At 39.4% G+C, this 26,552-nt stretch overlaps 1 protein-coding gene across 1 annotated transcript in view; it reads right to left on the bottom strand.

Moving 5' to 3' along the window:
- LOC133622449 (metabotropic glutamate receptor 4-like) overlaps positions 1 to 26,552 on the bottom strand; it is a 430,106-nt gene that overhangs the window by 39,929 nt on the left and 363,625 nt on the right. The window contains exons 5-7 of the mRNA XM_061985214.1: positions 18,416 to 18,570; positions 16,685 to 16,825; positions 2,559 to 2,759 (exon numbers count right to left, since the gene is read on the bottom strand). Coding sequence (XP_061841198.1) covers positions 2,559 to 2,759; positions 16,685 to 16,825; positions 18,416 to 18,570 — 497 coding nt within the window. The remainder of the gene's footprint in view (positions 1 to 2,558; positions 2,760 to 16,684; positions 16,826 to 18,415; positions 18,571 to 26,552) is intronic.

Consider the following 26,552-nt stretch of genomic DNA (forward strand, 5'->3'; position numbering starts at 1 on the left):
TAAGCTCATAAAATCAAATATCTTCACATTAATTTCTCCAAGTACCTCAGTAATTATCCCACATATAACTAGGGATCACTGCTCTCATGTTGGATTTACTATTCCAAGATTGTGCACCAATACGTATGAACTTAATCTTGGTTAGTAGCTTGGTTTTTTATTTCCTTCAGTCAGCGCCAGTGCCTATGGACAATTCCCAGAATTCATCAAGATCATGTAACCTCCCTGTCTTGTTTTCCTACAGAGCTTTTAAATTACCATTTCATTAGAGCGTATCAAAGCAAAGCAGGATACAGTATTCCAGTAATGTGCAACATTGATTTTTTTTTTTTTGTTATCATACCTAAAAGGTTTTACTGCTGCCAATACTCCTAGTAATAGAATGTCACAAACAGAAGAACATATGAAACATATTTATTCCCATAACCAGAATGTGTTCTCGAGCAGGGGTCTCCAACCAGTAGCTTGTTTTAAACAGGCTTTTAAACCGTAATGCTTTTATTTTATTCGATGCCTTGTTGTATTCTGTTTTTAAGTTAATGACTGATATTTTCTGTATTTATTGCTTTTGGTATATGCATTTTTTGTTATTGCAAAGTATCAGAGTTTTTAGAAACGCGCTTAAACTGGGTAACACACACAGCACATTGACAAAGTTTAACCTATTGTTACTATAACAATCTACAAGGTTGATATAGCTGGCTTCTCTTGCTTCCCCTCCATTTATCTGCTTTATTTTGTATTTCAAGTTATCATTACATATATGTGCTGTTGCATTTGAACAATTGTATTGTTGATAATAGAGGTTAATTTTTGTTATTATTCATTATCAATTGTGCTATTTCTATTGGTATATGTATTGCTCCATTTGTAGTGTAATAATGTTCATTGTCATTTCTGTATTATTATTTATTTCACTAACTGCTTCTTTGCTATCACTTTTACTATCATTTTTCGTATTACTATCACATATCGTATTTGCTGATGTTGTTCTATTGTTGTTGTTGTTGTTGTTATTGTTGTGTTTGCTGTTGTTGTTTTTGTCCGTCTGTCTTATCCCCCTCTTGTCCCCACAATTTCCCCCTCTGTCTTCCTTTTTTTCATCTTTCTATCCCCTCCTGCTCCAGCCCGGCTTCACCAAATGATAATATAAATACATTTAATAAAGTCAAATACAAATAAGGCAACAAGAGAAGTATTCCACACTTCTCTTTTGTAAAGTAAATGTGTACAGCCGATATGGGCATCTACACCAACAATATGATTTGCCTGAGAAGCTGGACAGGACAAAAAAAGAAAGAAAAGCTTGTTATTATTTTTATAAAACACAACATATTTTCTTTTTGTCGAAGTAGCTCAAATAGTGATGAAAAAACCTGCACTTAAGTACATGCATTCTAAAATACAAGCATCAGATACACAATTCCTTTTGTACTGTAGAAATTGGATGGATGCGTTGAACTAGCTATTAAAAAAAAAAAACATTACAAAAATTAATATATCTGCCATTTTTGTTCTGTAAAATTAGCTCTCAAAAGAAAAAAGATTGGAGACCCTCGTTCAAGAGTGTTACTTTCACTTTACTTCAGTGTCTGGTAAAATGTTCCACCATATATTGCAATAGAAGCCATTTGGAATCCAAACTATGTATTTAGAAGTACTATTTGTATATTTTACACAAATGAGGAGTGACCCGCTTACATAGTAATAAGCCTGCTCAGGCACAGGTAAACAATGTTTTGACTTTGAAGATGAGGCCCTTTGAGTTTCCGTTCTACATCCACCATGGATGAAGAGGTTACTGCTGCAAACAGGACTCTTGTGTTCACCCTTTTTAGCCAAAATAAAAGGTTGCCAGCAACATTAAAGACCAACAGCTGTTCCTTCTAAACTAAATTCTCGTCTGTATGCTTTGGAAACCAAACATAAGGTGTTGATCATAATCATAATATTAGTTCAAATAAGTACTAGTTGGAAATAAAGCAAAGTATTATCAATTCACATTCATTCCCCAGCTAAAGTTCTCAGAGAAACTATTTGCATACATTTATTCCCCGCCCTCCACCCCATTGAAACCCTAATGTAGTCATTGCTGTATGTAATTATATTAACAAACTTTCTACAAACTCAATTAGTTTAAGTTTACGTGCATACAGACTATGTAAAAAAAAAAAAAAAAAAAAAAAAATCTGCTGGTGCTTGTTTTTTTTTCTTGCTGCCTGCTACTCCTTTTCTCATCATGTATAATTATAACCTAGCAGAAAATGCACTCGAAGGACTGTTTTGCCTGTTCAATGGTGACAAGATAAGAAAACACTCTACTGCTGTTAATTGTCGAACCTCCTATGGGTCCCAGCCTCTTGTTCTTGCTCACTGTAATTTCTGTTGAGCAGCCTGATAATTTAAGACCAGCATGCACGCACGCACACACCCACACACCCACCCACACGCACACACACACGTGCACACACACGCACGCACACATGCACACAGACTTACTCACACACCGTATGCTTGGGCATGTCGGTGGATCCCCAAAATAGGACAATAGTACGCACCTGAGAAGTTGACATTTCGAATGTATTTGAGCAGCAGCGTGCCATTGATGGTGTCCATCTTGGGGCAGAGGCCAACTTTCCCCGGGCACAGGTCTTTGTGCATGTTGTGCAGAGCGTGAGCCATGGCGTAAACCGCGTCAATCACAAACTGGACCTTTCCTTCTTGTTCATAGGAGGAATCTTTGCCAATCCTCTCATGATCTAAAAGGGAACATTTTAGAAATATATCACACAAAAACAGCAAACATTTATTTTTGCATTCATGTCAGATGGGAAATTAATTGTGTGAATGCTATTAAGTCGACTTGATGTCCTCCATTTAATGAGCAAAAAATTCACAGGTTCCAATTCCCAAATATTGAACCTTAAAAATAAAGTCTAGTATTTATTAATATCAATTCTACAATATTCTTCCTGTCACACCGCATATGTTGTTTTATGTGCATCGTTTATCTCCACAAAGTCATGTTCCAGTTCCCATTTATTAATCAACAGGACATGCAAGTGATGGAGTGGTGATCCAGAAGTGGAGGACAGTGCAAGACAAGCCTCATCATTCTTCAGTATTAACATAATTAGATATGACAAGTGTATATTAATCTTGGCTGAGCTTGTTTCACTGCTTTGAAAATGTGTCAATCCACAATCGAGGTTTCAATTAGCAGCCTAATCTTTTTATTGGAGCATAACCTGCAAGCGCACAGAGGAATGCTGGTACAGTTTGACTTAGTTTTAGCAACAGTGAGTTCAGACAGAGGTCAAACTTTTGAATATGGTTAATGCTCGTGATAGACGTTGTGCTGTTTTATTTTCTTTCTTTACACAAATTGTAGACTGATCAATGGATTTATTTGACTATACAAACGTTTGTATATTATTGTTTACAGTGCTTTCCGTAGAGGATGTGGAAGATATTTATCTATTTGGAACTTTGATAATAGGGCACCTGCTGATTGGATTGAGCATTGCTTTGGTGTTTTGAAAAATTTGGAAGACAATGGCAGCCGTTCAAGGAGCCAAAAGGCTGCCCGTTGCGATGGACAGAACGGATAAAACTGTGGGGGCACACAGATTGCGGTGATGTCAGAATTTAATCGCAAACTGCATTACATCTTGGAGAGGTTTTCCGAAATGCAAATATTGATCAAATTGAGAAAAAGAACAGACGGTTAAAATCAGAAAACCAATTGGTATGTGTCTGCTTGCCCGAAACAACAACAATTCTTATATACAATTCGACTCCCTCTGCAAATGGCCTTAGCCAGGCCGTGGGTAAACATCCCAGTGAGTTCAGCACAGTGATAGCCGCTCTGCACCCTCCCCTTTTCTTAGTAACTCCAGGCCTATAGACATAACACACACACAGTTCATGGACTGCTAGACATAGATATGCACATATACATGACTTTACACCCACACAGACTTCCTTTCACAGACCAGCACACTGACAAGTGCAGCAGACACAAGCGCTCTTCCTGGTTGGTGTGGGGGGGGGGGACTGGGAACTGTGAGACTGGGGAGGCACAGCTTCATCCACCCAGACTGCCACCACCAGTTCTTTGTCCTGCAAGACCACAATTTCTTGTTCTTCGTCCAGTAATGCCGCCTCTTCCTACAGTGTTTTGTCTTGCAAGGATGCCTCCTCCTACAAGAGGGCCTCTGCCAGCTCTATATCCAGCCAAGCCGCCACCACCGCTATGTTTAGCCTGGCCTCCAGTGGCCCCAATGCCAACGTCTGCTCCACCAGTGCCGCTGCCATTCTTGCCTCCACTGGTTCCCATGCCACTGGCTCGACCAGTGAATACGATGCCACCAGCTCCTCCAGTGGATCCCACGCCACCAGGTCCTCTTGTGGATCGGACCCCACCAGCTTCTCCACTCGGTTCAACGGCACCAGCTTCTCCAGTCAGTGCGACGCAAGCCTCATCTACAATGGGTCCGACGTCGACGCCATCTTTGCCTCCAGCAGCCATCTCGCCTACTGCAGAAGCGCCTCTCTGGTACTCGCCTTCCTTACCTGCTGCAAGGGCACCCTCCTGGTGCCCATACTCCTCCTCCTTGTTGGCTGAAAGGATGGTCGTTTCATGGACGCCCCCCCCCACGCCATAAGCAGCCTTGTCCAGGATTTGGCCGTGGACCACAATGGCTGTTGAGGATTTATTCGCGCTCCCGTCCACCTCCTTGTTGGCCACATATGTTAATCAATCAATCAATGTTTATTTATATAGCCCTAAATCACAAGCTGCTCAACTGCTGAAGCGCCGTCGGCCCTCGTTTGCCTCCTTGTCGGCCATGAGTGAGGCCGAAAGGAGGTAGTTTGCGGACACCCGCCTCACCTGCTGCAGCGGCGTTCCACTTGCCGCCACCACCTGACTCGTCCTCCGGTGGCTTCGGAGACACTTGGCCTGGCAACCCGCCGCCGACTCCTCCCTTCACCCTCCCGTGACTGAGGAGACGTCCGTTGAAAGAGAGGGGATACTGTTGCATTGTCATGTCTAGCGTTGTGGTTCTGTTTTCTTTCTCTCTCCCCACAATGTGGCGCGCGGCAGGCTAGGGAGCTCAGGGCTCACCTGGAACCAATTAGACATGTGCCGTTTTTAAGTAATCTGGTGCAGCTGGTTGCTGACGGAGCTTTGCACTCAGTTTGCCACAGCCACGTATTCAATGTACCCGCAGGATAAAGTCCTCGTCCTTCTGCATGCCCGGTTTCCCAGGTCTGCCCAGTATCTCTTAGCCTTGCCTAGTTTCCTAATTTTGAATTTTGGTTTGCATTGTATTTTTTCATGGTGTGCTCATTTTCGCCGCCATCGCCTTTTTTTTAACTGCCTTACTGTGTTTCCCTCTCCAAGGTAAACGCTGTACAGTATTAATACACTACTTCATAAAACTACTGTCGTTGTTTGTAATACATTCTATTTTATTTTTCATACAAAATTTGTAATCCAGAAAGTTGCTTTTCTTATTAAAACATTTTACATGTTAAAATCCTGCACTTGTTTCGAGGACTCAGCACGGGGAAATGAAAGTTCACTTAATTTCAATGGTGTATGATGATTTAAAGTTAGCGTGTCACTTATTCACACCTGCTGCATTAAATAAGCCTACATAAATACATGGTGTGCGACACAACACAAAAATCCACATGGAAGCAAATGTCGTCAGGCCTTTATGTGCAATTTTTTTCTCTAGATGTCTGTGTGTGCCATTCTTCAGTTCGACAAAAACACTTCATTTGAACAAGAGCCAGCTTTTAAAAGTTGAATAGCTTGGGCTTGTCTCGCTGTTATTGTTTTGCTGCTCCCTTAGTTCCTTACTTTGCTGAGGCAATTTGATATTTGTGACAAGGTTGTGAATGTTTACCAGCTTAAATATTGCCAGTGGGGCTTCCTGTTTTAGTTACAGGCCAAGTAGAGATGTGAGCATGTAATTTTTTTTGTGACTCACATTCTGTCACTTTTTTTCTCTTAATAGCTTTCTCCAGGTGTCTTCTATGTGACTCAGGCTCAATTCGAATACCCGTCCTCTGCCCTTGTTTTTGCCCTCCCTCCTTGGTTTTGCGCATTCATGTAGGAGGGAAAGGCAAAGTACCTCCCTCGAAACTAAGTGAGCTCGCAGACTTTCTTACACTATCGAGTGTACAGACAGACAGACAGACAGACACACACACACACACACTACAATTGTCATCCAAGAACCATTAAACCATTAGAGAACCACTACTAAATAAATCAGAAGTTACTCACAATTTACTCAATAACTCAATAGTTTTTTCACAGAATATTTACTCCTACTCAAGTAATTATTTTGATGACTACTTTTTACTTTTACTTGAGTCATATTATTCGAAATTAACGGTGCTCTTACTTGAATACATTCTTTGGGTACTCTACCCATCTCATAGTGTAATTGTATTTATGTTGGGAAAACAAACTAAACCATACCGTTCATGTCATACAAGAGGCGTTCGACGTCAGGTAGGAGGGAAAGGCAAAGTACCTTCCTCGAAACTAAGCATACTTGCCAACCCTCCCAGATTTTCCGGGAGACTCCCAAAATTCAGTGCCTCTTCCGAAAAACTCCCGGGACAAATTTTCTCCTGAAAATCTCCCAAAATTCAGGCGGAGCTGGAGGCCACGCCCTTTCCAGCTCCATGCGGACCTGAGTGACGTGTCGACAGCCTGTTTTCACGTCCGCTTTCCCACAATATAAACAGCATGCCTGCCCAATCACATTATAACTGTAGAATGATGGAGGGCGAGTTCTTGGTTTCTTATGTGGGTTTATTGTTAGGCAGTTTCATTAACGTCCTCCCAGCGCAGCAACAACACACAACAACAGCAGTCACGTTTTCGTCTACCGTAAAGCAGTTCGTCTGCCGTAAACAGCAATGTTGTGACACTCTTAAACAGGACAATACTGCCATCTACTGTACATGCATATGTGACAATAACATCTACGGCTTTTAGAGAGTGCAGTGCACAACTGCCCACACAACAAGGAGATGAAGCAGAATGCATCATCAGAGAGGGTGTTCAGCATGGTTAGAAAAATAGTGACAGAGAATAGAACAAAGATGGACAATTCAACCCTTAACTCAACAATGAGTAGATGAGTGTTATGTGTGTGTATATGTGTAAATAAATGAACACTGAGATTCAAGTATTTCTCTTATATATATATATATATATATTTATATATATATATATATATATATATATATATATATATATATATATATATATACACTATATATATAATAAAATAAGCATACATATATATAGCTAGAATTCACTGAAAGTCAAGTATTTCTTATATATATATATATATAAACTACTTGACTTGGTGAATTCTAGCTGTAAATATACTCCTCCCCTCTTAACCACGCCCCCCCCCCCCCCCACACACACACCTCCCGAAATCGGAGGTCTCACGGTTGGCAAGTATGAAACTAAGTGAGCTCGCAGACTTTCTTACACTATCGAGTGTGAGGAGAAAGATGGCAGACCGGAAACCCAGAGAAGCGTTCAAATGTAAGTAATAAGCGTGATTGATGATTTTCATAATAATGACACCCGTGGTATTAGTCAGACTTAAAACCTTTGCTACTGCACGTACAGTAAATACTGGCTTTAAACACAAATACACAATGAAACACATTTTACATAGCTGATGCGTTTTTTGTTTTAATAGAGAAAGCAAAGCCGTACATAACGTGCAACGGCATCTTGAAAGTAAACAAACATTTGCCGCATCTCCCTTACGTCACTGCAGGCAAACGGCGAGGGTTGATGTTGTAGCGAGACTTGAGCGACGTCCATATGCATAGGGGCCTATTTGCAATACATCGCCATGGCATTAGATGCTAGAACCAAGGAGGAGGGTCAAGTATGTAGAAGAGGGGAGAGGGAGGAGAGATAATTCAAAGTGAGCCTTAGGCTATGTCTACACTAAGCCGGATAACCAGCATTTAAGGTTCCCCTCCACAATTTTTTACACGGGTAAGTGCGCCGCTTTGTATGGACTCATTAATCGTTTACAAACTGAGTTCGGAGAGGAAGTGATGCCAGAAAGACCCCACACCGGAAGTGATGTCAGAAAGATGGAGGCGAGTCATCCAGACATGCCCGTGTGGAAATCACACATTAATACCTTAAGAGAAGCAAACGTGCGATTGCAGCTATTTCGGATACAACACATCTCAGACGGCAACATGGACGGTTGAGCGACGCTTTTGGATAAGGCCTGGAAGAACGGCAGCCTGGTGGGATATGTTTGTCAACGAGTGTGTGGTGCCAGCTGAACGGCAAGAGAACTTTTGAATGTCCAGGTCAGCTGTGATTCTACTTGGTAAAAAACGTTGTCCATTTGTCGAAAGGGAAACAACGACAGACTACGAAAAACAGCGAACACATTTGGACTGGTAAAGCAGACTATTACTAGTTATTGTCCGTGATGTATGTTGAATGGTTACTCAACATCTAGTTTTGTACTCCATAACTATTGTGAAGCCATGAAGTGGTTGCGGCCGTCAAGTACGATCGCCAATTTCAGCCTACAAGCACAGTGTCCTGACCAGATATCTATGATTGTTGTAAAATGTTCTTTATCTCATTGTTTACTTCCACACGTCCATTAAAGATATGATTCATGTATGATGGCTCAGGTGTGATTCACTACAATAGTCTAACAGCTGCTGATGGTGAGGCAAGCAAGGTTTACTGTTAAAAGAAATGTGGCAATAATTGAAACACAGGGTAAGGATACACTTCCAGGTCAGAGGTAACTATGTCGCGTGCATTTTTTCCGCGCATGCGTTCTAGGTTACGTTGCGCCGGCGGACGGAGGGGGCGAGGGGGTCTTAAACGACCATTGTGTGTGTGTGGACACGGATACGGTTAGGTGAGATTTACCTTGGATAACCTTAGCTGGCTTAGTGTAGAAGGGGCCTTAATGATGGGGGCCTTAAACAACCATTGTGTGTGTGTGGACACGGATACGGTTAGGTGAGATTTACCTTGGATAACCTTAGCTGGCTTAGTGTGATGGTAGGGTGTCAGGGGACTCTGAGAGGTGTTCGGATGTTCCTGCACTTAAGGCGCCCTGTGGATTTTTTGACCTCCACAAACAACACATAACCTTTTTTTTATGCCTGGTCTCAGGAAAGCTGATGCCGGTGTTAGATATAAGTGTGTTTGCTCCATACAGGTTTTGTCAAATGATCACACCTCCTAGCAATCCAAGAATGGAACAAGAAAAATGGCAGCATGCTGTGAACTGAAGCGTAAAGCTGTGAAAATTACTTTTTTTTTTCTCTGACTGTCTGCTTCCGTCACCACCAATCCATAGAATTGTGAATGTGCTTAAACCTGAAATCTAACAGCTGTACAGACCAGTAACAGCTTGCAATTCCCTCTTACAACTTAAGGTTTTCCTTTGGGAAAATGTCCACACAACAACTACTTTATTTTGGTGATACATACATGAGAGAACTATAGCTCACAGCTTTCAATATGTTTGTATACATTGGAGAAAATCAAATAAATGCAAGACACAAAACTTAACACTATTTTCAATTGTGGGAATAAAGTAAAATCAAATAGTTGTTCGGGCATTTTCCCCTTTTTTTATCCATGATTACAGGTTCAGGGTTTCCCTGAGACTGCCAGTATACCTGTGGTGATGGGGGCGTCGTCAAGGTGCGGCCACCATGACATTATCGAATAAATTGCCTAGTCTGCTATGGTGATATGATTTTCTTAAAACATGTTTTTCACTAGTGTTTTTTACAATTGACTCTCTTTATTTTTGTCCTGCTTCTAAATGTGTGCTTTAACTCCTGTGCAGCACTTTGTGAAACTTGTATTGTTTTCTATAATGTGCTACATCAATAAAGTCGATTGGATTGGATAAAAATGCTAAAAAATGTACACATAGATTTAAGATGAGGTTCAAACATACCTGTGAAGTGAAAACCATTTCAGGTGACTACCTCTTGAAGCTCATCGAGTGAATGCCAAGAGTGTGCAAAGCAGTAATAAGAGCACATGGTGGCTATTTTAAAGAAACTACAATATAAAACATGTTTTCAGTTATTTCACCTTTTTTTGTTAAGTGCATAACTCCACATATGTTAATTCATAGTTCTGATGCCTCCAGTGACAATCTACAATGTAAATAGTCATGAAAATAAAGAAAATGCATTGAAAGAGAATGCGTGTCCAAACTTTTAAATAAATTGCATGATTAATTTTGCAACTAGACATTACTAACGTTGTAGTTTTTCTGATTAATCACATGAGTTAACATGTTATTTTTGAAAGCCTTAGTTTTAAAACAAAATGTGAGTTGTGGATAGCAATATATTATTTATGTTCTAAAATTGGCAAAACAAAGCTTATTCAATTTGTTTCGGTTGAAAGAAGATATTAAAATGAATGTTACCAAATTGAGTAGGTTTTGGCCATTTTCATTTTGTAAAAGTAACTCTGACAAGAAAACAGATTGGAGAACTTTGATAAGACTACTAAGAAAATACACAATATTTACCATATAATAGCCTTTTATATCGAATACCGACTGAAGCATGGCAAACATTCAGATGCTAACGTTCTGTTTTTTGGAAGAAATTTGACCATTGTCCAACTTGATGTGTTTGATGGCCCACCCTTGCCTTTTAGGACTGAACATAACTGACAAAAAACATCATAGTGTGGAACATTGGTCTTTACTTCCGAAACATTCAAGGTTGTACCAGCGATTCATGACTGTGTAAATCTGAATCACATTTTATGGTTCAAAAGTGTAAAACTGTTAACTGTCTGTGGAGTGGGAATTATTGAATTCTTGTATCTGCCAGTGAGAAGTGGAGCCTGTGCCCTCCCTTGTAGTTATCAGTCCTTGTAACCTGGGATGTTAAGCTTATGCTCCCCAATAAACCATTTAGAAACTAATATAGCTTGCTTTTTATGTGTCAGACTTCTGATTGGAATTACTTTGTTAGATACTATTTTTGACTTACAGTGTACTGAACATCTCCCAGGCTTTGGTGTCATTAGCCAATTTTGGCTATAGATGTTTGCCCGAAAGGTCACACGAAACATTTGAGGTACTGATATTGCTCATATTGAGACCTAGATAGTACTGTAGTTTAAGGTTACTTTTGGATCTTTTATGTTGGTAATACAGCATTTTATAAAAGTGAGTACACCCTTCTAATTTCATTAACCATTCACATATAGGCTATCTTAAGGGGATAGTACTTGATGGTTTAAATTTATTTCAAACATGCATCCAATTACAACATGATACATCACAATTTCCTGTTTCTCTTTTCAACGTGTTTGAAAAGAAGTAGGCAGAAGCAGGGCTTCAACCTGTACATGCCTCAGAGTAGTCAGTGTACATCTCATGTAGCAGTATAATTGACTATCCACTCAGAAGGACTCATCACACAGCAGTCATTATTGTCAAATTATCTGGCAACACAAGTGAGTACCAAGATAATTGTGGCTTGCCTACAGTCAATCATTGTGGTGTTAGTGTCATGAATGCTGGAGCGCTGCGGTTCATTGAAGAAAACATGAATTCCAATATGTACTGTGACCCTCCATTGGGAAACTGGGTCGCAGGGCAATTTTCCACCATGATAATGACCCGAAACACACTTCCAAGATGACAAGCTCTTTGCTACGGAAGCTGAAAGTGATTAATTATCTCAAGCAATAGATGGAGGAACACAAGTTGTCCAACATCCACCAGCTATGTGATGTGGTTCCGTAGCCAAGAGGATTAAGGCAATGTTAGACAACAATGGAGGTCACACTAAAAATTCACACTTCAGACATTGTTCACAATAATGCTTATGCGGTGATTTGTTTTGAGAGTACAGTGAATACATACTGTTATACAAGATGTATACTAGCAGCTCAAAAGTGTTATCAACATTTAATTTCTATGGGGTTGTTTCTTGAGAAGATAGAATACAATTGTTGCTAAAATGTGAAGGGTGTATTTCCTTTTGTGAGTTACAGTTGTACCTTGGTTTGCTTTAGTAATTTGTTCAAAAGAAAACCTTATAATGCAAAAACCAAAGCAATTTTTCCAAAGGAAATAAGATACATCTAATTAATACGTTGTACACACACACACACACACACACACACACACACACACACACACACACACACACACACACACACACACGCGATATTAGCACAAAACTAGGGCTGTCAAAGATGATTGGGATAATAACGCTTTAACTATATATTTAAATATTGACACCATTTTTTTTAACGGGCAATTAACACACACGCTTCATTTTTGACCCTCGGGCCATGCCGTAGCGGGAGGAACCTGGCTGCAGTTCACTTGTTACTGATGAACCACAAGCGAGCATAAATAGACAAAGGAAAGGCCACCTTATGGAAATATCAGGTTCAAAGCCATGGCAAGTTGTTCTCCTGACAAGAACGGACTATTTTTCACCGTGAAAAGAAGCGACATCCCTGCAGCAAATGCCTGCTGCCCACGTCGTTCAAAGGTGGGTGGTGCTTCACTTCCATGTTCAGATTACGGTTAAAGTGCAGTGATAACATAACATTTAGATTGTTAATGTTACTGATTTAGTAAGTAAGATGACATACAAGCTCAACTGAAATGAAAGACGGTCGGCTGGAATTCGAAAAGATACTTTTTTTTTTTTATTGCAAACAGTCGATCTAAGATCAAAACATGTCAAGACACTTTCTCAAACCAATCACAAACTTTTCCGGGTTCAAAGTAAAAGCTCTACGCTATACATTCGGTTTAACATTATATACATTAACACAATAAAAATCTCTGAAATTGCGATCATGCTTTGTCAAAGATGTTTTGTAATGTTATTCTGTGATATTTGCATATAGAGACATGCTAGTACCTTAGTTGAGGAACATGTGTTGGGGGGGCTAAAATAGTGTGTTTTTTTTTTTTATAACATGTTCTGGTCGAGTCCTCAATTACAGAATGATTAGCAGGCTGAATATTACATTTTACATGCACACACACACACACACACACACCCACACACACACGCACCCACACACACACACACACACACACACACACACACACACACACACACACACACACACACACACGCACACACACACACACACACACACACACACACACACACACACACTACAATTGTCACCCAAGAACCATTAAACCATTAAAGAACCACTATTAAATACATCAGAAGTTACTCACAAGTTACTCAATAATTCAATAGTTTTTTCACAGAATATTTACTCCTACTCAAGTAATTATTTTGATGACTACTTTTTACTTTTACTTGAGTCATATTATTCGAAAGTAACAGTGCTCTTACTTGAGTACATTCTTTGGGTACTCTACCCATCTCATAGTGTAATTGTATGTATGTTGGGAAAACAAACTAAACCATAACCATAAATGATTATTTAACATCTCTTTTACTTTGAAGACCCTTGTTGGCAAAATTGACGATGATCAGAGAGGGATGAGGGCAGGGGAAAACTTAGTTTTTACACAGTAGTTTTGTCTTGAATTAAATAGTCTTTCTCACTTTATTTCTCAAAGTGCTGCCACTCATAATTTTCTTTGACCTCATTGTGGATTATTTTGCAGTCACACTCAATATAAAAAAAAAATAAGAGACTGAGTCACCATACGCAGGCAAAAGGACATACACTATATTGCCAAAAGTATTTGACCACCTGCCTTGACTCCCATATGAACTTAAAGTGCCATCCCATTCCTAACCCACAGGGTTCAATATGATGTCGGTCCACCTTTTGCAGCTATTACAGCTTCAACTCTTCTGGGAAGGCTGTCTACAAGGTTGCGGAGTGTGTTTATAGGAATATTCCACCATTCTTCCAAAAGTGCATTGGTGTTAGTCGAGAAGGCCTGGCTCTCAGTCTCCGTTCTAAATCATCCCACAGGTGTTCTATAGGGTTTTAGGTCAGGACTCTGTGCAGGCCAGTCAAGTTCATCCACTCCAGACTCTGCTAGCCATGTCTTTATGGACCTTGCTTTGTTCACTGGTGCACAGTCATGTTGGAAGAGGAAGGAGCCCGCTCATTTGGATGGGTGGCCAAATACTTTTGGCAATATAGTGTATGTTTGACCATATGTTAACCGAGACAGTGTAGGAAAACAGAAAAATATTTCTTTGAATTATACAAAACGTGGGGCTTACAAAAAAAAGGTACCACAGTTACATACTTGATATACATTAATAACCAATCAATACAATTTTGGGCCATGTTGGGATGTCACGTATTGCTATAAAAAAAAATATCTAAACCTGATCCAAACAAAACTGTGCTATGAGTTCTATGCACAACATCTCTCTGCAGCAGCAGACATGACTAAGAATCCAACGTATTGCTCCAGTTCCCCCAGTAGGACTCAATTATAACACGAACAAAAAAAATAGAATACAATAGAACAAACTACATTTAATGCAAGTGCCTGACTTAAAGTTGACCTTTCAGAACACAGATAATGATTTTAGTACAAAGATGACGATCAAGAACTGGTTAAATTAACATGCATATCAGATTTCTCTTAGAATGTCCTGCATTATTAATACCTCTTTTGTTCCATTTTTTTTACATCAGTAAACCAATTTTCTAAATGCATTGCAAGTTAAGTCCATGTTTTGTAATTGTTCAATAATTATGGAGGCAATGGTACACAGAATGTTTTTTTTTAACTTCTTTTACAGTGTAATATGACTGTGACAAAGGCAGATCTGAAGCCACAAACGTCATATTTGGCCTCAGGGGCACTACATACAAGAACATTGGGGGAAAAACATCCATGTGAATTATTAATATTTGCACTGTGTGTCGTTTTCTTTTCTTTCAAAGTTAGAAACACTTTACACACATGTTTCATCATTGGAGGGTGACCTTTTACTGTTTAGTTTTTCCACTGCATCAGTATCTTAGATGTTGTGCTTACGCAAAGCGCACACGTATAAGACAATAATTCCATGGTCTTTGATCTAATTACTTTGACACACTACCCGGTATATAATTTCCCAGTAAATTATACTGTAATATTATGAAGGCCCCATTGCAAATCTGATGTATAAAGACTAGGTGTGTACTGCTTTTCTAGATACCGCGGTATTTAACATACAGCCATGTGATGCAACCACCTAGTCCAGTCTCGTTTTTATGACAGCCGTAATCCAGGTCCTCTACGAGCAACTGTAAGGCTTACAAGCCTATTACATCACATCTCGGTTTCTAAGTCTTCACAATAATACCATGATGCCTGACTGTGTCAAATAAACAGCGTGTAGCCGGGTCGGAAAATAAACTACATCTCCCATAGTAGTCTGTCCAGTCTGTCCTAGACATTTACACCTCCCGCTGCCTCAGCAGAGCTACCAACATTATCAAGGACAGCTCCCACCCTGGCTTTGACTTGTTTGACCTGCTGCCCTCAGGAAGGCGCTACAGGGTCATTAGGTCTAAGACAAACAGACCCAAGAACAGTTTTTTCCCTAAAGCCATAACCACGGTGAACTCTCATAGGCACTGATTTTATAGTTAAGCACCTCTGTGTGTGCAATGTTTACTTTCTACCCACAGTCTGAATGCTTCTGTATATATGTATATAGTATATTATTTAATATTTAAACAACACATTCAGAACATTCGTTCTCAGGACTGGACTGTGCACCTTACTTCCTTTTGCACTATTTTCTTTTCTTTTCCTTCCTATGTTTTTCGCACTGATACTGGAGTTGCTTTTAATCTCATTGTACCTGTGTATAGTGACAACAAAAGGCATTCTATTCATTCTGTTTTATACAGTATGCATTTGTTGTGTTCGAGACTTTTCTTTTTAATTAGTCACAATGAATAATAACAAAATTATCTACTATATGTTCATAGACAATTATCACTAAGCATAATTCATGAAAGCATTATAGTCCTACAGAACATTATGCACTGGTACCCTGTTTGCAGGAGATGTCTAATAGTCATAAATAATCATATAGTCATAGTCATGAATGATGTAATGCATAGAGCATGCAAGCATCACATATTGTCTACCCGGTACAATCAGTATTAGTTACAGAGGTTGAACAGGAAATGAGCTGAACTTATTAGCGTTCGTCTATGTATTGTGCGACTCTTCAATTACTGGGAATGGATCTATTACTAACCATTACTGCAAGCAGCTGCAAATCAGCAGTGTTAGGTCCCAAATCAGTGGGGTGGGAGACCGTCTGGGAGATCCCTCTGACTTTAATGGCCTGAAAGCCTGCATCCAGCGTGGGTTATTGGATTCACTATTGATTAGGTTTTCAGCGCGTGCCTCAATATGGTTTTGTGATGGTTATTGTCGCCTTCATAAAACAAACTATCACACGGTAAAATTAATTTGTCTGGAACAAAATGTGATGCTCCCATTTACTTATCCACACTCATTACATTTAGGCTAAACAATGGTGTGGTGTGGTTGACAAATAAATCTGTGTGCTCCCAAGAAATACAATGAGATATTCCATTTACATGCATGATTGATGGAGAGTTTGCCTTTGGATGAGTGCCTGTTTTCTATTAAGTGTGTGGACTCACTTGTGCACTTTTTGATGCCAGAGCCTTTCTTCACAGCGTGTCGGCTTAGTTTGCACTGGAAGTTGTTCTCCCAGAACTCTGCAAACCAAATGTTTCTCCTGTTGTTCTCCAGTGTTCGGCTGATAAAGTAGCGATCATACCCTAGGAGGGAAACAGATGTACACTTCAGCACTATTTTAATTGACCTTCTTGTTATTTGTTTCACACTTTTAATTTTGAGCTAATTCTAATCTTGTAATCAATTAATTAAAACATGTCTATAACGGGTAAATTAAATATTGATTAAAAAACACTTCATGATGGTTATCTTTTTCAAAAGTGTAAATCTCCTCTATGTACTGTCAGACCTGCACATTACACAATGGATTTGTTTTCCTTCCAGTTTCTTTCCAAACACATTCACCAAACCCTTATACAAGCCTTAACTGATTGCAAAGTTATGCACTAGCCCGGGGGTCAGCAACCCACGGATCTTTTAGCGCCGCCCTAGTGGCTCCTTGGACCTCTTTCAGAGATTTGTGAAAATGGAAAAAAATAAACAAAAAAACATATTTTTAGTTTTAATATATTTTCTGTAGGAGAACACACATGACACAAACCTTCCTAATTGTTAGAAATCTCACTGCTTATGTTATACATGCTTCACTGATGAGAGTATTTGGCAAGCACCGTTTTGTCCTACTAATTTCAGTGATCCTTGAACTCATCGTAGTTTGTTTACATGTACAACTTTCTCCGATGTTGCCACAGAAAGACGTGTTTTATGCCACTCCTTCTTTGTCTCATTTTGTCCACCAAATGTTTTATGCTGTGTGTGAATGCGCAAAGGTGAGCTTTGTTGATTTTATTGATTTGCTGGAGTGCTTATCAGGCATATTTGGTCAATCCATGACTGCAAGCTAATCGATGCTAACATGCTATTAAGCTAGCTGTATGTACATATTGCATCATTAGGCCTCGTTTGTAGGTATATTTGAGCTCATTTAATTTCCTTTACTTATGTCCTCTGTGTATTTGATTTATATTTGCATGTCTCACGACACATTATCTGTATGTAATATTGGCTGCATTTTCTGTTATTGTTTGTGTGCCATGTTGTTCCAGACCACAGCAAACGTTACCCAGCTTGCAAAGATTGTAATAAATCCATTAGAAGAAGACAGCCTGCCGTTTCCTTAAACTTGGACACACACATCTATACCGTTGGCCATTCTGAGCCAGTAATTTCCAGAAGTTATCTCATCCTGTGAGAAGCCTCCATTTTACTAATGATTTCCAATGTTGCAAAAATGTGTAGAATAAAAATTAAAATACAACATTTCTGTCAACGAAGATTTGTGTCAGCCTTTGATAGTAGGCTAATATAGCTAATATAGACATTTACATCACGTGTAGCCTTCATTATAACATTTATATAGGGCTTTAAATTTTTTGCGGCTCCAGACAGATTTTTTATTTTTATTTTTGGTCCAATATGGCTCTTTCAACATTTTGAATAGCCAGCCCCTGCACTAGCCAATGAAAAATATAGGCTTCCCTGTAAAATGTTAATGTATTGCATTGATGACATAACACACTCTGTGTTAAACCACCAGTTATATTTACAAGCTGATAAGGAAAATGTAACATATTGTGAAACAGTTTATAAGATCAAACTTGCACAACGAGCAGTTAAAAGAAACATTATGAGACATAAGTTTCCTTCGAGAATGAACTTAACGAGTTAAATACCTTTGATGGACTGCCGTTTTGGCAGGATGGTTACAGCTCCTTCAGCCATCTCTTCCTGGTTCAGAATCGGGGAGATTTTTGATCCCCAGCTGTCTGAACCCACCCAGATAAAATGTCCTGTTTGATTGGCCTTCTTTGCGGATTCCAACAGCCGCCTAGGAGACATAAGAAAATGTTCTGTAAAGGTGGTCTTCATTTTATAGCGTTCCAGGGTTACAAACACACTCCCATTAAAACTGTCTCATTAGTTCTGTACACACGGCGCAACAATAACTAGGCAGAACAACGTTTTCTCACTGGCACTCGAACGCTCCCTTTCCTCTCCTGCTTGCTTTTTTGTTTTGTCCTGTCTTAACTTTCATGTTGCCTCCATTTGCATCGCTCTCTAAATGTAAACAATGTATCTAATTAACTGGCATCTCAACGAAATTGACAAAATCTTGGGGTTCGGGGGAACCTGCCTGTCTTGACGGAGCGGTTGTTGCTGGACACACGACGGACTCTTGGGAGAAGAAGGAGTGCCGCGCGCCTGGCGATTCTTTCCGTTGTGGACTTGAAGATATCCACCTATTCGGAATTATAACAACAGGACATCTGCTGATTGGCGTTGCTCTGGTTTGTCTACAAATTGGAAGTTGCTGGCAGCCTTCATAGTACCCCAAAGCTGCCACAAATGATTGGAGGATGTAGGCAAAACTGTGGACACTCTTATGATTTAGATAACATCGGACTGTCTGCCCTGCAGGATGAATTTGAGGACCAGTAATAGACAATTAAGAGTGAAAAAGAACATTTTATTTTCGCTCCCAAACAAAACATTCTAATTTGGATTGTCTCTCTGGCTTCAAGACTCTCCCGAAGGACAGTGCGGCGAAGACACAACAAACTCCCTTCTTGTCTCTGATGGACACACACCTGTTGTTGTTGACTTTGGACTGACTAGCGACTGCAAGAACACCAAGGTAGCGGAACAGAGACACGCTGCAGGCTTACACACACATGCATCCATGAAAAATATACGCCACACACACACATACCCCGCCCCCCTATCCCACGCCTTCGACGCTTGAATCCCTTAGGGGTGATGGACGGCTGGGCAGCGCTTGAATAGCTGCAGCCAGCCACCGTAGCCCCCACTCCCTCTCCTCTGTTGCAAGTCTCAAGTTGTATGTTGTTTCCCACTCCCCCACACCCCTTTAAGAGCCCAGTTTGGATTGTATTTTTTTACTCAACCTCCCCCAGCGTCTGCCTTTTTTTCATCTTTTATGGGGCGCCTTGTGGCGACCCATCAGCGTTCTTGTTCTGCAACCCTGTACATTGTTTGTCTAATCTTGAACAGGTTTGTGCTGAAAACAAAATGCTGTTGTACTTGTGCAATGACAGTAAAGACCTTACCATACCATACCATACATAGTCTCGCCTCTGCACCGACAGATGTCACTTTTTAGTCATTTTCAGATAACTTTTTATTTTTAACCTCCATTTTATGTTTAGTGATGGGTATCGTTTACATTTTAATGCATTTTTTTTAATCATTCCCAATTCCTACGTGAAACAAGATACACACGTGTCTTTCTCTTTGTTGTGCAGTCCACATCGTAAAACAACTGCTAATAAGATGCAGCTAAACATGCAGGTGATGTATGTATATATGTAATGTAGTAACAGGCACATTCATTATAGCATTTAATATTTTTGTATTTTGTTCATTTTAAGCATTATCCAAACGTATTTTTAGGGTGCATTGACTTCCCAGCCATTTCCGTTAACAACAACAATAACAACTACCATTAATCATGGCAGACTTCATGAGAGGCAACAACTACAACTTTGGGACAAATGAGTATCCAGAACCATATATTTTCAATTCTCAATATACGGAGAATGAACCACAAGTTTTAAAAGCTGTGTGCTGAGCAGATCCAGCTCTAGTGAAAAAACTAAGTTTCATGTAGCAATATTGTTAAGGGCTAAACAAGAATTATACGATAGGAACATAAGAAAACAATCTCTTACTGTATAATGTCAGATGCCAACTGATGGGATGTTTATATCTTTTGGCACACAACTTGTAAAACTCCCTGTTTAGATGATAAACTCATTTAAATGCTTACTTCTCAGGTAAAGTGCTCGGAGCAAACGAGCGTATGGCCGCCTCTTCCTAGCAATGTTTTTGTTTCTAAGTTGAATTTCAAAGTCAAGACCAACTTCTCGGCCTATGGCCACAACTTTCTCTTTATATGTGCGAGGCATAAAATATAACATAGCACAAACTTTACAAACGCAGAAGCAATTTAGCATTAGCTACAGCAGCAGCAGTAGCATCCACAGTAGTTAGCTTATGTCTTCCTGATCAAGGCGCCGTGTTACTAAAAGTAGTTCCTCAACGTTAGCCCTTACAATAACAATGTCGTTATAGGTCTGTTAATATGCAGGTCAAGGCATGTAAATGGGGTATTGTTAGCACTTTGTGGATGTTAGACGGGGTAGCTACATTGTTAGCCGCCGTATACTAGGAGTTTTTCAAGACTTAGAACGCACAGAAAAGGGAAAGACACGTGTGTTCTTGTCTCACATAACAATTGTGAATGATGGGCAACATTTTTTAAAAAGTGCGGTTTACCTTTAAAAAATTTAAAACAGCTAATCTTTCAATATAAACAAGTATCAAATAAATATAAAGTAGTTGCATATCACTTACATATACATTTACGAGACAGAAGCGTATCAGAAAGTATCAGGTAACAAATGTGTCTGGATCATTCAACTTGTTGTATGATTCACTTAATTTAATGAACTTTAGTGACAACTAAGTTTTGGCAAATATTTAACACACCACTTCAAAAACATAAGCGTGTCTTAAGGTTAGTGTTTTTCATACACCATTGTTCTCGGAGTAATTTCGCATGATCAAGCATTTTCTACAATTGCATACTACAAAATAATACAAGTATGAACCGTATTTTCCGGACTATGAGCTGCTACTTTTTAATACGTTTTGAAACCTGCGGCTTATAAAACGGTGTGGCTAATTAATGGATTTTTCTTCGCTGACGGCCATACAAAAAACATAAAGCATGTTTTGTATTTAACGAATAGTTGCCAAAAAACACCCACAGAAACTGAAAAAGTGTGTTATTGTTTGTGCTATGGCGCCATCTTTTGGACAAGTTCCATCACTGCAGGTTCTGTTAGTTTAACATTTACAGTAGTCCTTCCTGTTTAGTGCCTTGAACCGGAAGTATACGTTCCGTCTACTAGTTATCCATAGCGTTTTTACTTATACGGTTTCTTCATTCATCACTCCAAGCAACATTTGTAAATATTTCAATATAACAAAAATTATTCATACTTACCAATACTAAACCATCACCTGTTTAATAGTAGTGTTTGCATGCATATTTGTGCGTGCTATTGTAATGTAATCAAGCTAGCGTCCTTAGCATTAGCTAATAAGCTAACAAGCGTCTGTGTTAGTATTATTAACTTATAATGGCATTCTTTTTGTATTGTTTTGGCCACCAGGTCACGGTGGAGTTATTGAGTCTTTTTAGCTGATTGGAGAGCTAGCTTCTGCAAATAATGGATTTATGGAGATGTCTTTTCTGTTTGGTTTGCTCAGCTGTTTTACTGGCGTGTTACAGGCACCGTTTGGAAACAATTAAGATATGTAAAGAAACATTTACGAAATATTTCTGTGTAAATAATTCATTTCACAGTGTATATATCTGTGGCTTACAGTCTGGTGCGGATAGTATTAGGCAAAAAAATACAGGTGTGCTCTATAGTCTTGAAAATACTATACTATGATTTGTGCTGATCCATCCATCCATTTTCTACCGCTTATTCCCTTTGGGGTCACGGGGGGCGCTGGAGCCTATCTCAGCTACAATCGGGCGGAAGGCGGGGTACACCCTGGACAAGTCGCCACCTCATCGCAGGGCGATTTGTGCTGATATCATATTTAATTAGTATTGGTATCTGCCAATACTCAAGGCTCAGATATCGTATCTTATCGGAAGTGAAAATGTTTTATGAGGGCACCCCTCCGCTGTAGACTAAAACTCAACTTACATCACAGTTGTAAGAACAAAACGTATTTGTAAATTGAGGACCTCCTCTGTTTCCTAATATATTTCACACAGGCACCCCGAAGAGTGAGCACAGCTACGATGCAGCCAAATGCATGTTCCGAATACTCAATTGAGTCTGGACATATTTGCATAACGCTATACAGGCAGTCGAAGTGAGTGGCCTCCGAAGATTATCCTAAGTGCATAGGTTGTTGCACAATCACCCTCCTGCCACATTTGCCCAGGCGTCTTGCCAATGCAAGAAAAATGAAGGTGCGGTGGCGGCGGCACAGTTGAAAGCAGGAGCAAAGCAACATCAAAATTTTAAGTTGCCATCTGGCCTGTGTGGCTTTACTGACCCCTCGATGCCTCTATGACATGATAACAAAACAGAGACGAGCAACTCACTGTGTTGTAGACATATCGGTTTTTTTTTAACTTGCTGTCAGAACAAATATTATTCGACTTTATATTATGTGCAATATTAAACTCCTTCTGTTTGTCTTTAAAACCATTATTGGTTTTGCATACGTGGCTGATCTTTCAACTGTTTGCCACCCATCTCGAGCTCTGCGCTCATCTGGACTCACTTTGGAGGTAGAGTATGTGCCAAGGACAACGTATAAAAAAGGGGTGATCACTCTTTTGCTGTTTCAGCTCCCAAACTATGGAACTCTCTACCGACTGACATGCCATCTCTGACAGTTTTTAAATTTAATTTCAAATTGCGTTTGTTTAGACTGGCCATTGACATGTGATTATTGTGATGTTTTTGATATGTGGTTCTGTATTTGCATGCACTTTATCAATTTTACCCTGTAATTATTTGTTTTAACCAGTTTTTCTTGTGAATCACCTCGGGCACCTGTGCAATGAACGTTAATTTATTAATAGTTTCATTTCGCTTGATGGGAAAACGGCAGTTTGTGCTGTGTTCTTACCACCTGTCGCTAGTGCCGTCAACAGAATATAAATATGACAGATAAATTAATTAATCTAATAATTTCTGTTAAATTGCTGACAAAAGCCCTCTGTTTGAGTTATTTTCCTTTAAATGTATTATATTATCGTGGCAGAGCAAATTGATTGACATATGTAACAAAAACGTTTTTCTACCACACAAGTAAAAATTATAAATGGTCTGTATTTATACAGCACTTTACTATACCTGCAGGATACCCAAAGCACTTTACATTATTTGTCACATTCACCCATTCACCCACACTGTCATGTCTTTTGGATCATGTTTTGTTTTGTTTGGTTTTTGGACTCTTTTTAGTTTCTGTTTACGCTCCATTGTTTTTGTTACCATAGCAACCCATTAGTTCCACCTGCTTCACGTTTTCACTCACGCACCTGTTGTTAATCATGTCTGTGTTATTTAAGCTTGTCATTTTCTGTTGGTCGGCCTGGCGACATTAACTCGGTTTTCCTCTGTTACCCATGCTGTCCATGATACTCTTTGATGTCATAGTTCATGTCGTTCTTTCTGGTCATAGTAAGTCTTTTGTTTTTATGTCCATAGTTTTTGCCCTTGTGCTAGTTAATTGTTTTCATAGCCAAGTTTGTTCTCCGCCCTGTGCGCGCCTCTTGTTTGTTCCTTTTGTTAGTGTTAAAATAAAATATGTATTTACCTTCACGCCATGTCCGCTCCAACTTTTATTGCATCTCGGGAAAACAAACCCGCCATACTCCACGTTATGACCCACACATTCACACACTGATGGCAGAAGCTGCCATGTAAAGCGCTAACCACGACACATCAAGAGCAATGTGAGTGAAGTGTCTTGCCCAAGGACACAACGGACATGACTAGGATGGCAGAAGCTGGATACGAACCAGGAACCCTCAAGTTGATGGTATGCCGCTCTACCATCTGAGCCATGGCACCCCCAAGTATGTCAATCAGTAATAAATCAAATACAGCAAATCTGGGGCTTTAAAATGTTAAATTGTCTTTCTTATTATATGATTCCTTAAAGCCCTGAACATGCTTAAAATGTCTGTAATTAATTAATTTCAATGACAGCAGTGATTTGACAGCCCTACTTTTAACAGTTTCATGACTATACGATGTCTACCTACAGTAGACTCTCCTACCCAAAACTGTTTTGCACTTCATGTATAAAAATTGAAGAAACAGATTTTCTCACCATGAAGAGACATAAACATGCTTGGACAAATGAAAACGGCCAATATAAAAAAGGTGAGAGATATTGAGTATAAAATATAAGTGAGAGATAAAAGTGTTGCTGACGCTTCACTTGAGACCTCCACACTTTTGTGTCACATTCCTTTTGAAATTATATTGTTAGTTTTTTTGAGAAAATGGGAAAATAATCTCAACTGACCTCATTATACCTACTTAGTTGATTCATGTTGAGACCATTAAAGTTGTGGATGACATTATTGGAGCATTGGACTGCAAAAAATATTGTGCAGCTGTATTTATTGACCTGTCAGAGACGTTTGTCACGGTCAACCATACAATTTTAGCAGATAGATTGCACATGATTGGCATATCTAGCTAGGCATGCTGTTAACTGGTTTTCTAATTACCTTTCTGATAGAACACTATGTGTCCAGTTTGCTGGGTCTTCTTCATCGTTCCTCCCTGTGTTAAAGGGCGTACCACAGGGTTCAATATTAGGACCACTGTTGTTCTCTATTTACGTGAACAATCTTTGTGATAAAATATCAGATGCTGCGTTCCATTTCTATGCAGTTTATGCGGTCATATATTGTTCATCCCCCTCTGCAATGCTAACCCTTGAACTCTTGCAGTCTGCTTTTGATGTTGTTCAGTCCCAGCTGACCCAATTTAGGCTTGTGCTAAATGCAGACAAATCTAAGGTGATGTTATTCTCAAATGGCAAACGGCTGCCATTGAACATCCCTAAAATATTGACTACTCATGGGGTCGAGCTTGAGTTGGTCACAACATATAAATATTTAGGAACTATTATCAATGAGAGATTGTCTTTTGAAGCACACATAGCTTGTCTCTAAGCCTAAAATTAAATTGGGTTTCTTCTTCAGAAATAAGTCTTGTTTTTCCCTAAAAGTTAGGAAATATCTGATCTCATCCACCTTTATTCCTTTACCTGATTATGGAGACTTGCTTTTTATAAATGCACCTGGCATTTACTTGAAAAAACTAGTGCCTTACGTTTTTATACTGGTTGTGGAAATCTTGTCCACCACTGTACTTTGTATGCAAAGGCAAACTGTCCATCTTTAACTGCCCGAAGACTTTCTCGATGGATAGTTTTTATATATAAATGTCTTCTTGGACTTGTCCCCACCTATCTGTGTTCTTTTGTGTGTAGAGACTCCAGTCATTACAGCCTACGGTCACAGGATGTCCTCCACATGTTGGGGTAGAAATTCCGTCATGCTGCTCCCTGGTCATGGAATGACATCCAGAAAGATCTGAGGCTACCAGAATTGATCACTTTGGGGGAGTTTAAGTCCATTTTAAAAGATTAAGAAACCAGTTCTCTTGGGAAATGTACTTGCTTTTAAATTCAATTATTACTTAATCGTTTTAAATTATTTTTGACCTGTTGTGGTATGACCACTGTTGTTCTGTTGTATTGTCTTGTTGTAGTTTATTATTGTAACTTTGTTTGTGCCACCCTCTTTGTCAGGTCGCTCTTGAAAAAGAGATTTTAATCTCAATGAGTCTTTACCTGGTTAAATAAAGGAAATTGATTGACTATTTCATACATATCATAAATGAAGATGATTGAATAGATTAAAATATTTGCAAAAGGGGAATAGTAGTGATAAAGTTCAAATTCTTCCAAATGCAAAGTGAGGAAACAGTATTCTTTGTGATTGTATCTGCAGAACAAAATGTATATAGAACAAACTCACTTATAAAAGCGCTAAGACGTAATTTGTCTTTTCTAAATGCAGATACCAGAGTCATTTATCGGCTGCCTTAGCTTCTCGCACTTCATCAAAAGAGCTCGGGACACCACATTCACTGCAGTTTGAATTTCATTATTATGTTTGCAAATGCAGCAGGAGTGTAGAGCCCAAATCCCCCTGGTTTTGGG

This window comes from Nerophis lumbriciformis, linkage group LG01, assembly GCF_033978685.3.
Source record: "Nerophis lumbriciformis linkage group LG01, RoL_Nlum_v2.1, whole genome shotgun sequence".
Classification (NCBI taxonomy): Eukaryota; Metazoa; Chordata; class Actinopteri; order Syngnathiformes; family Syngnathidae; genus Nerophis; species Nerophis lumbriciformis.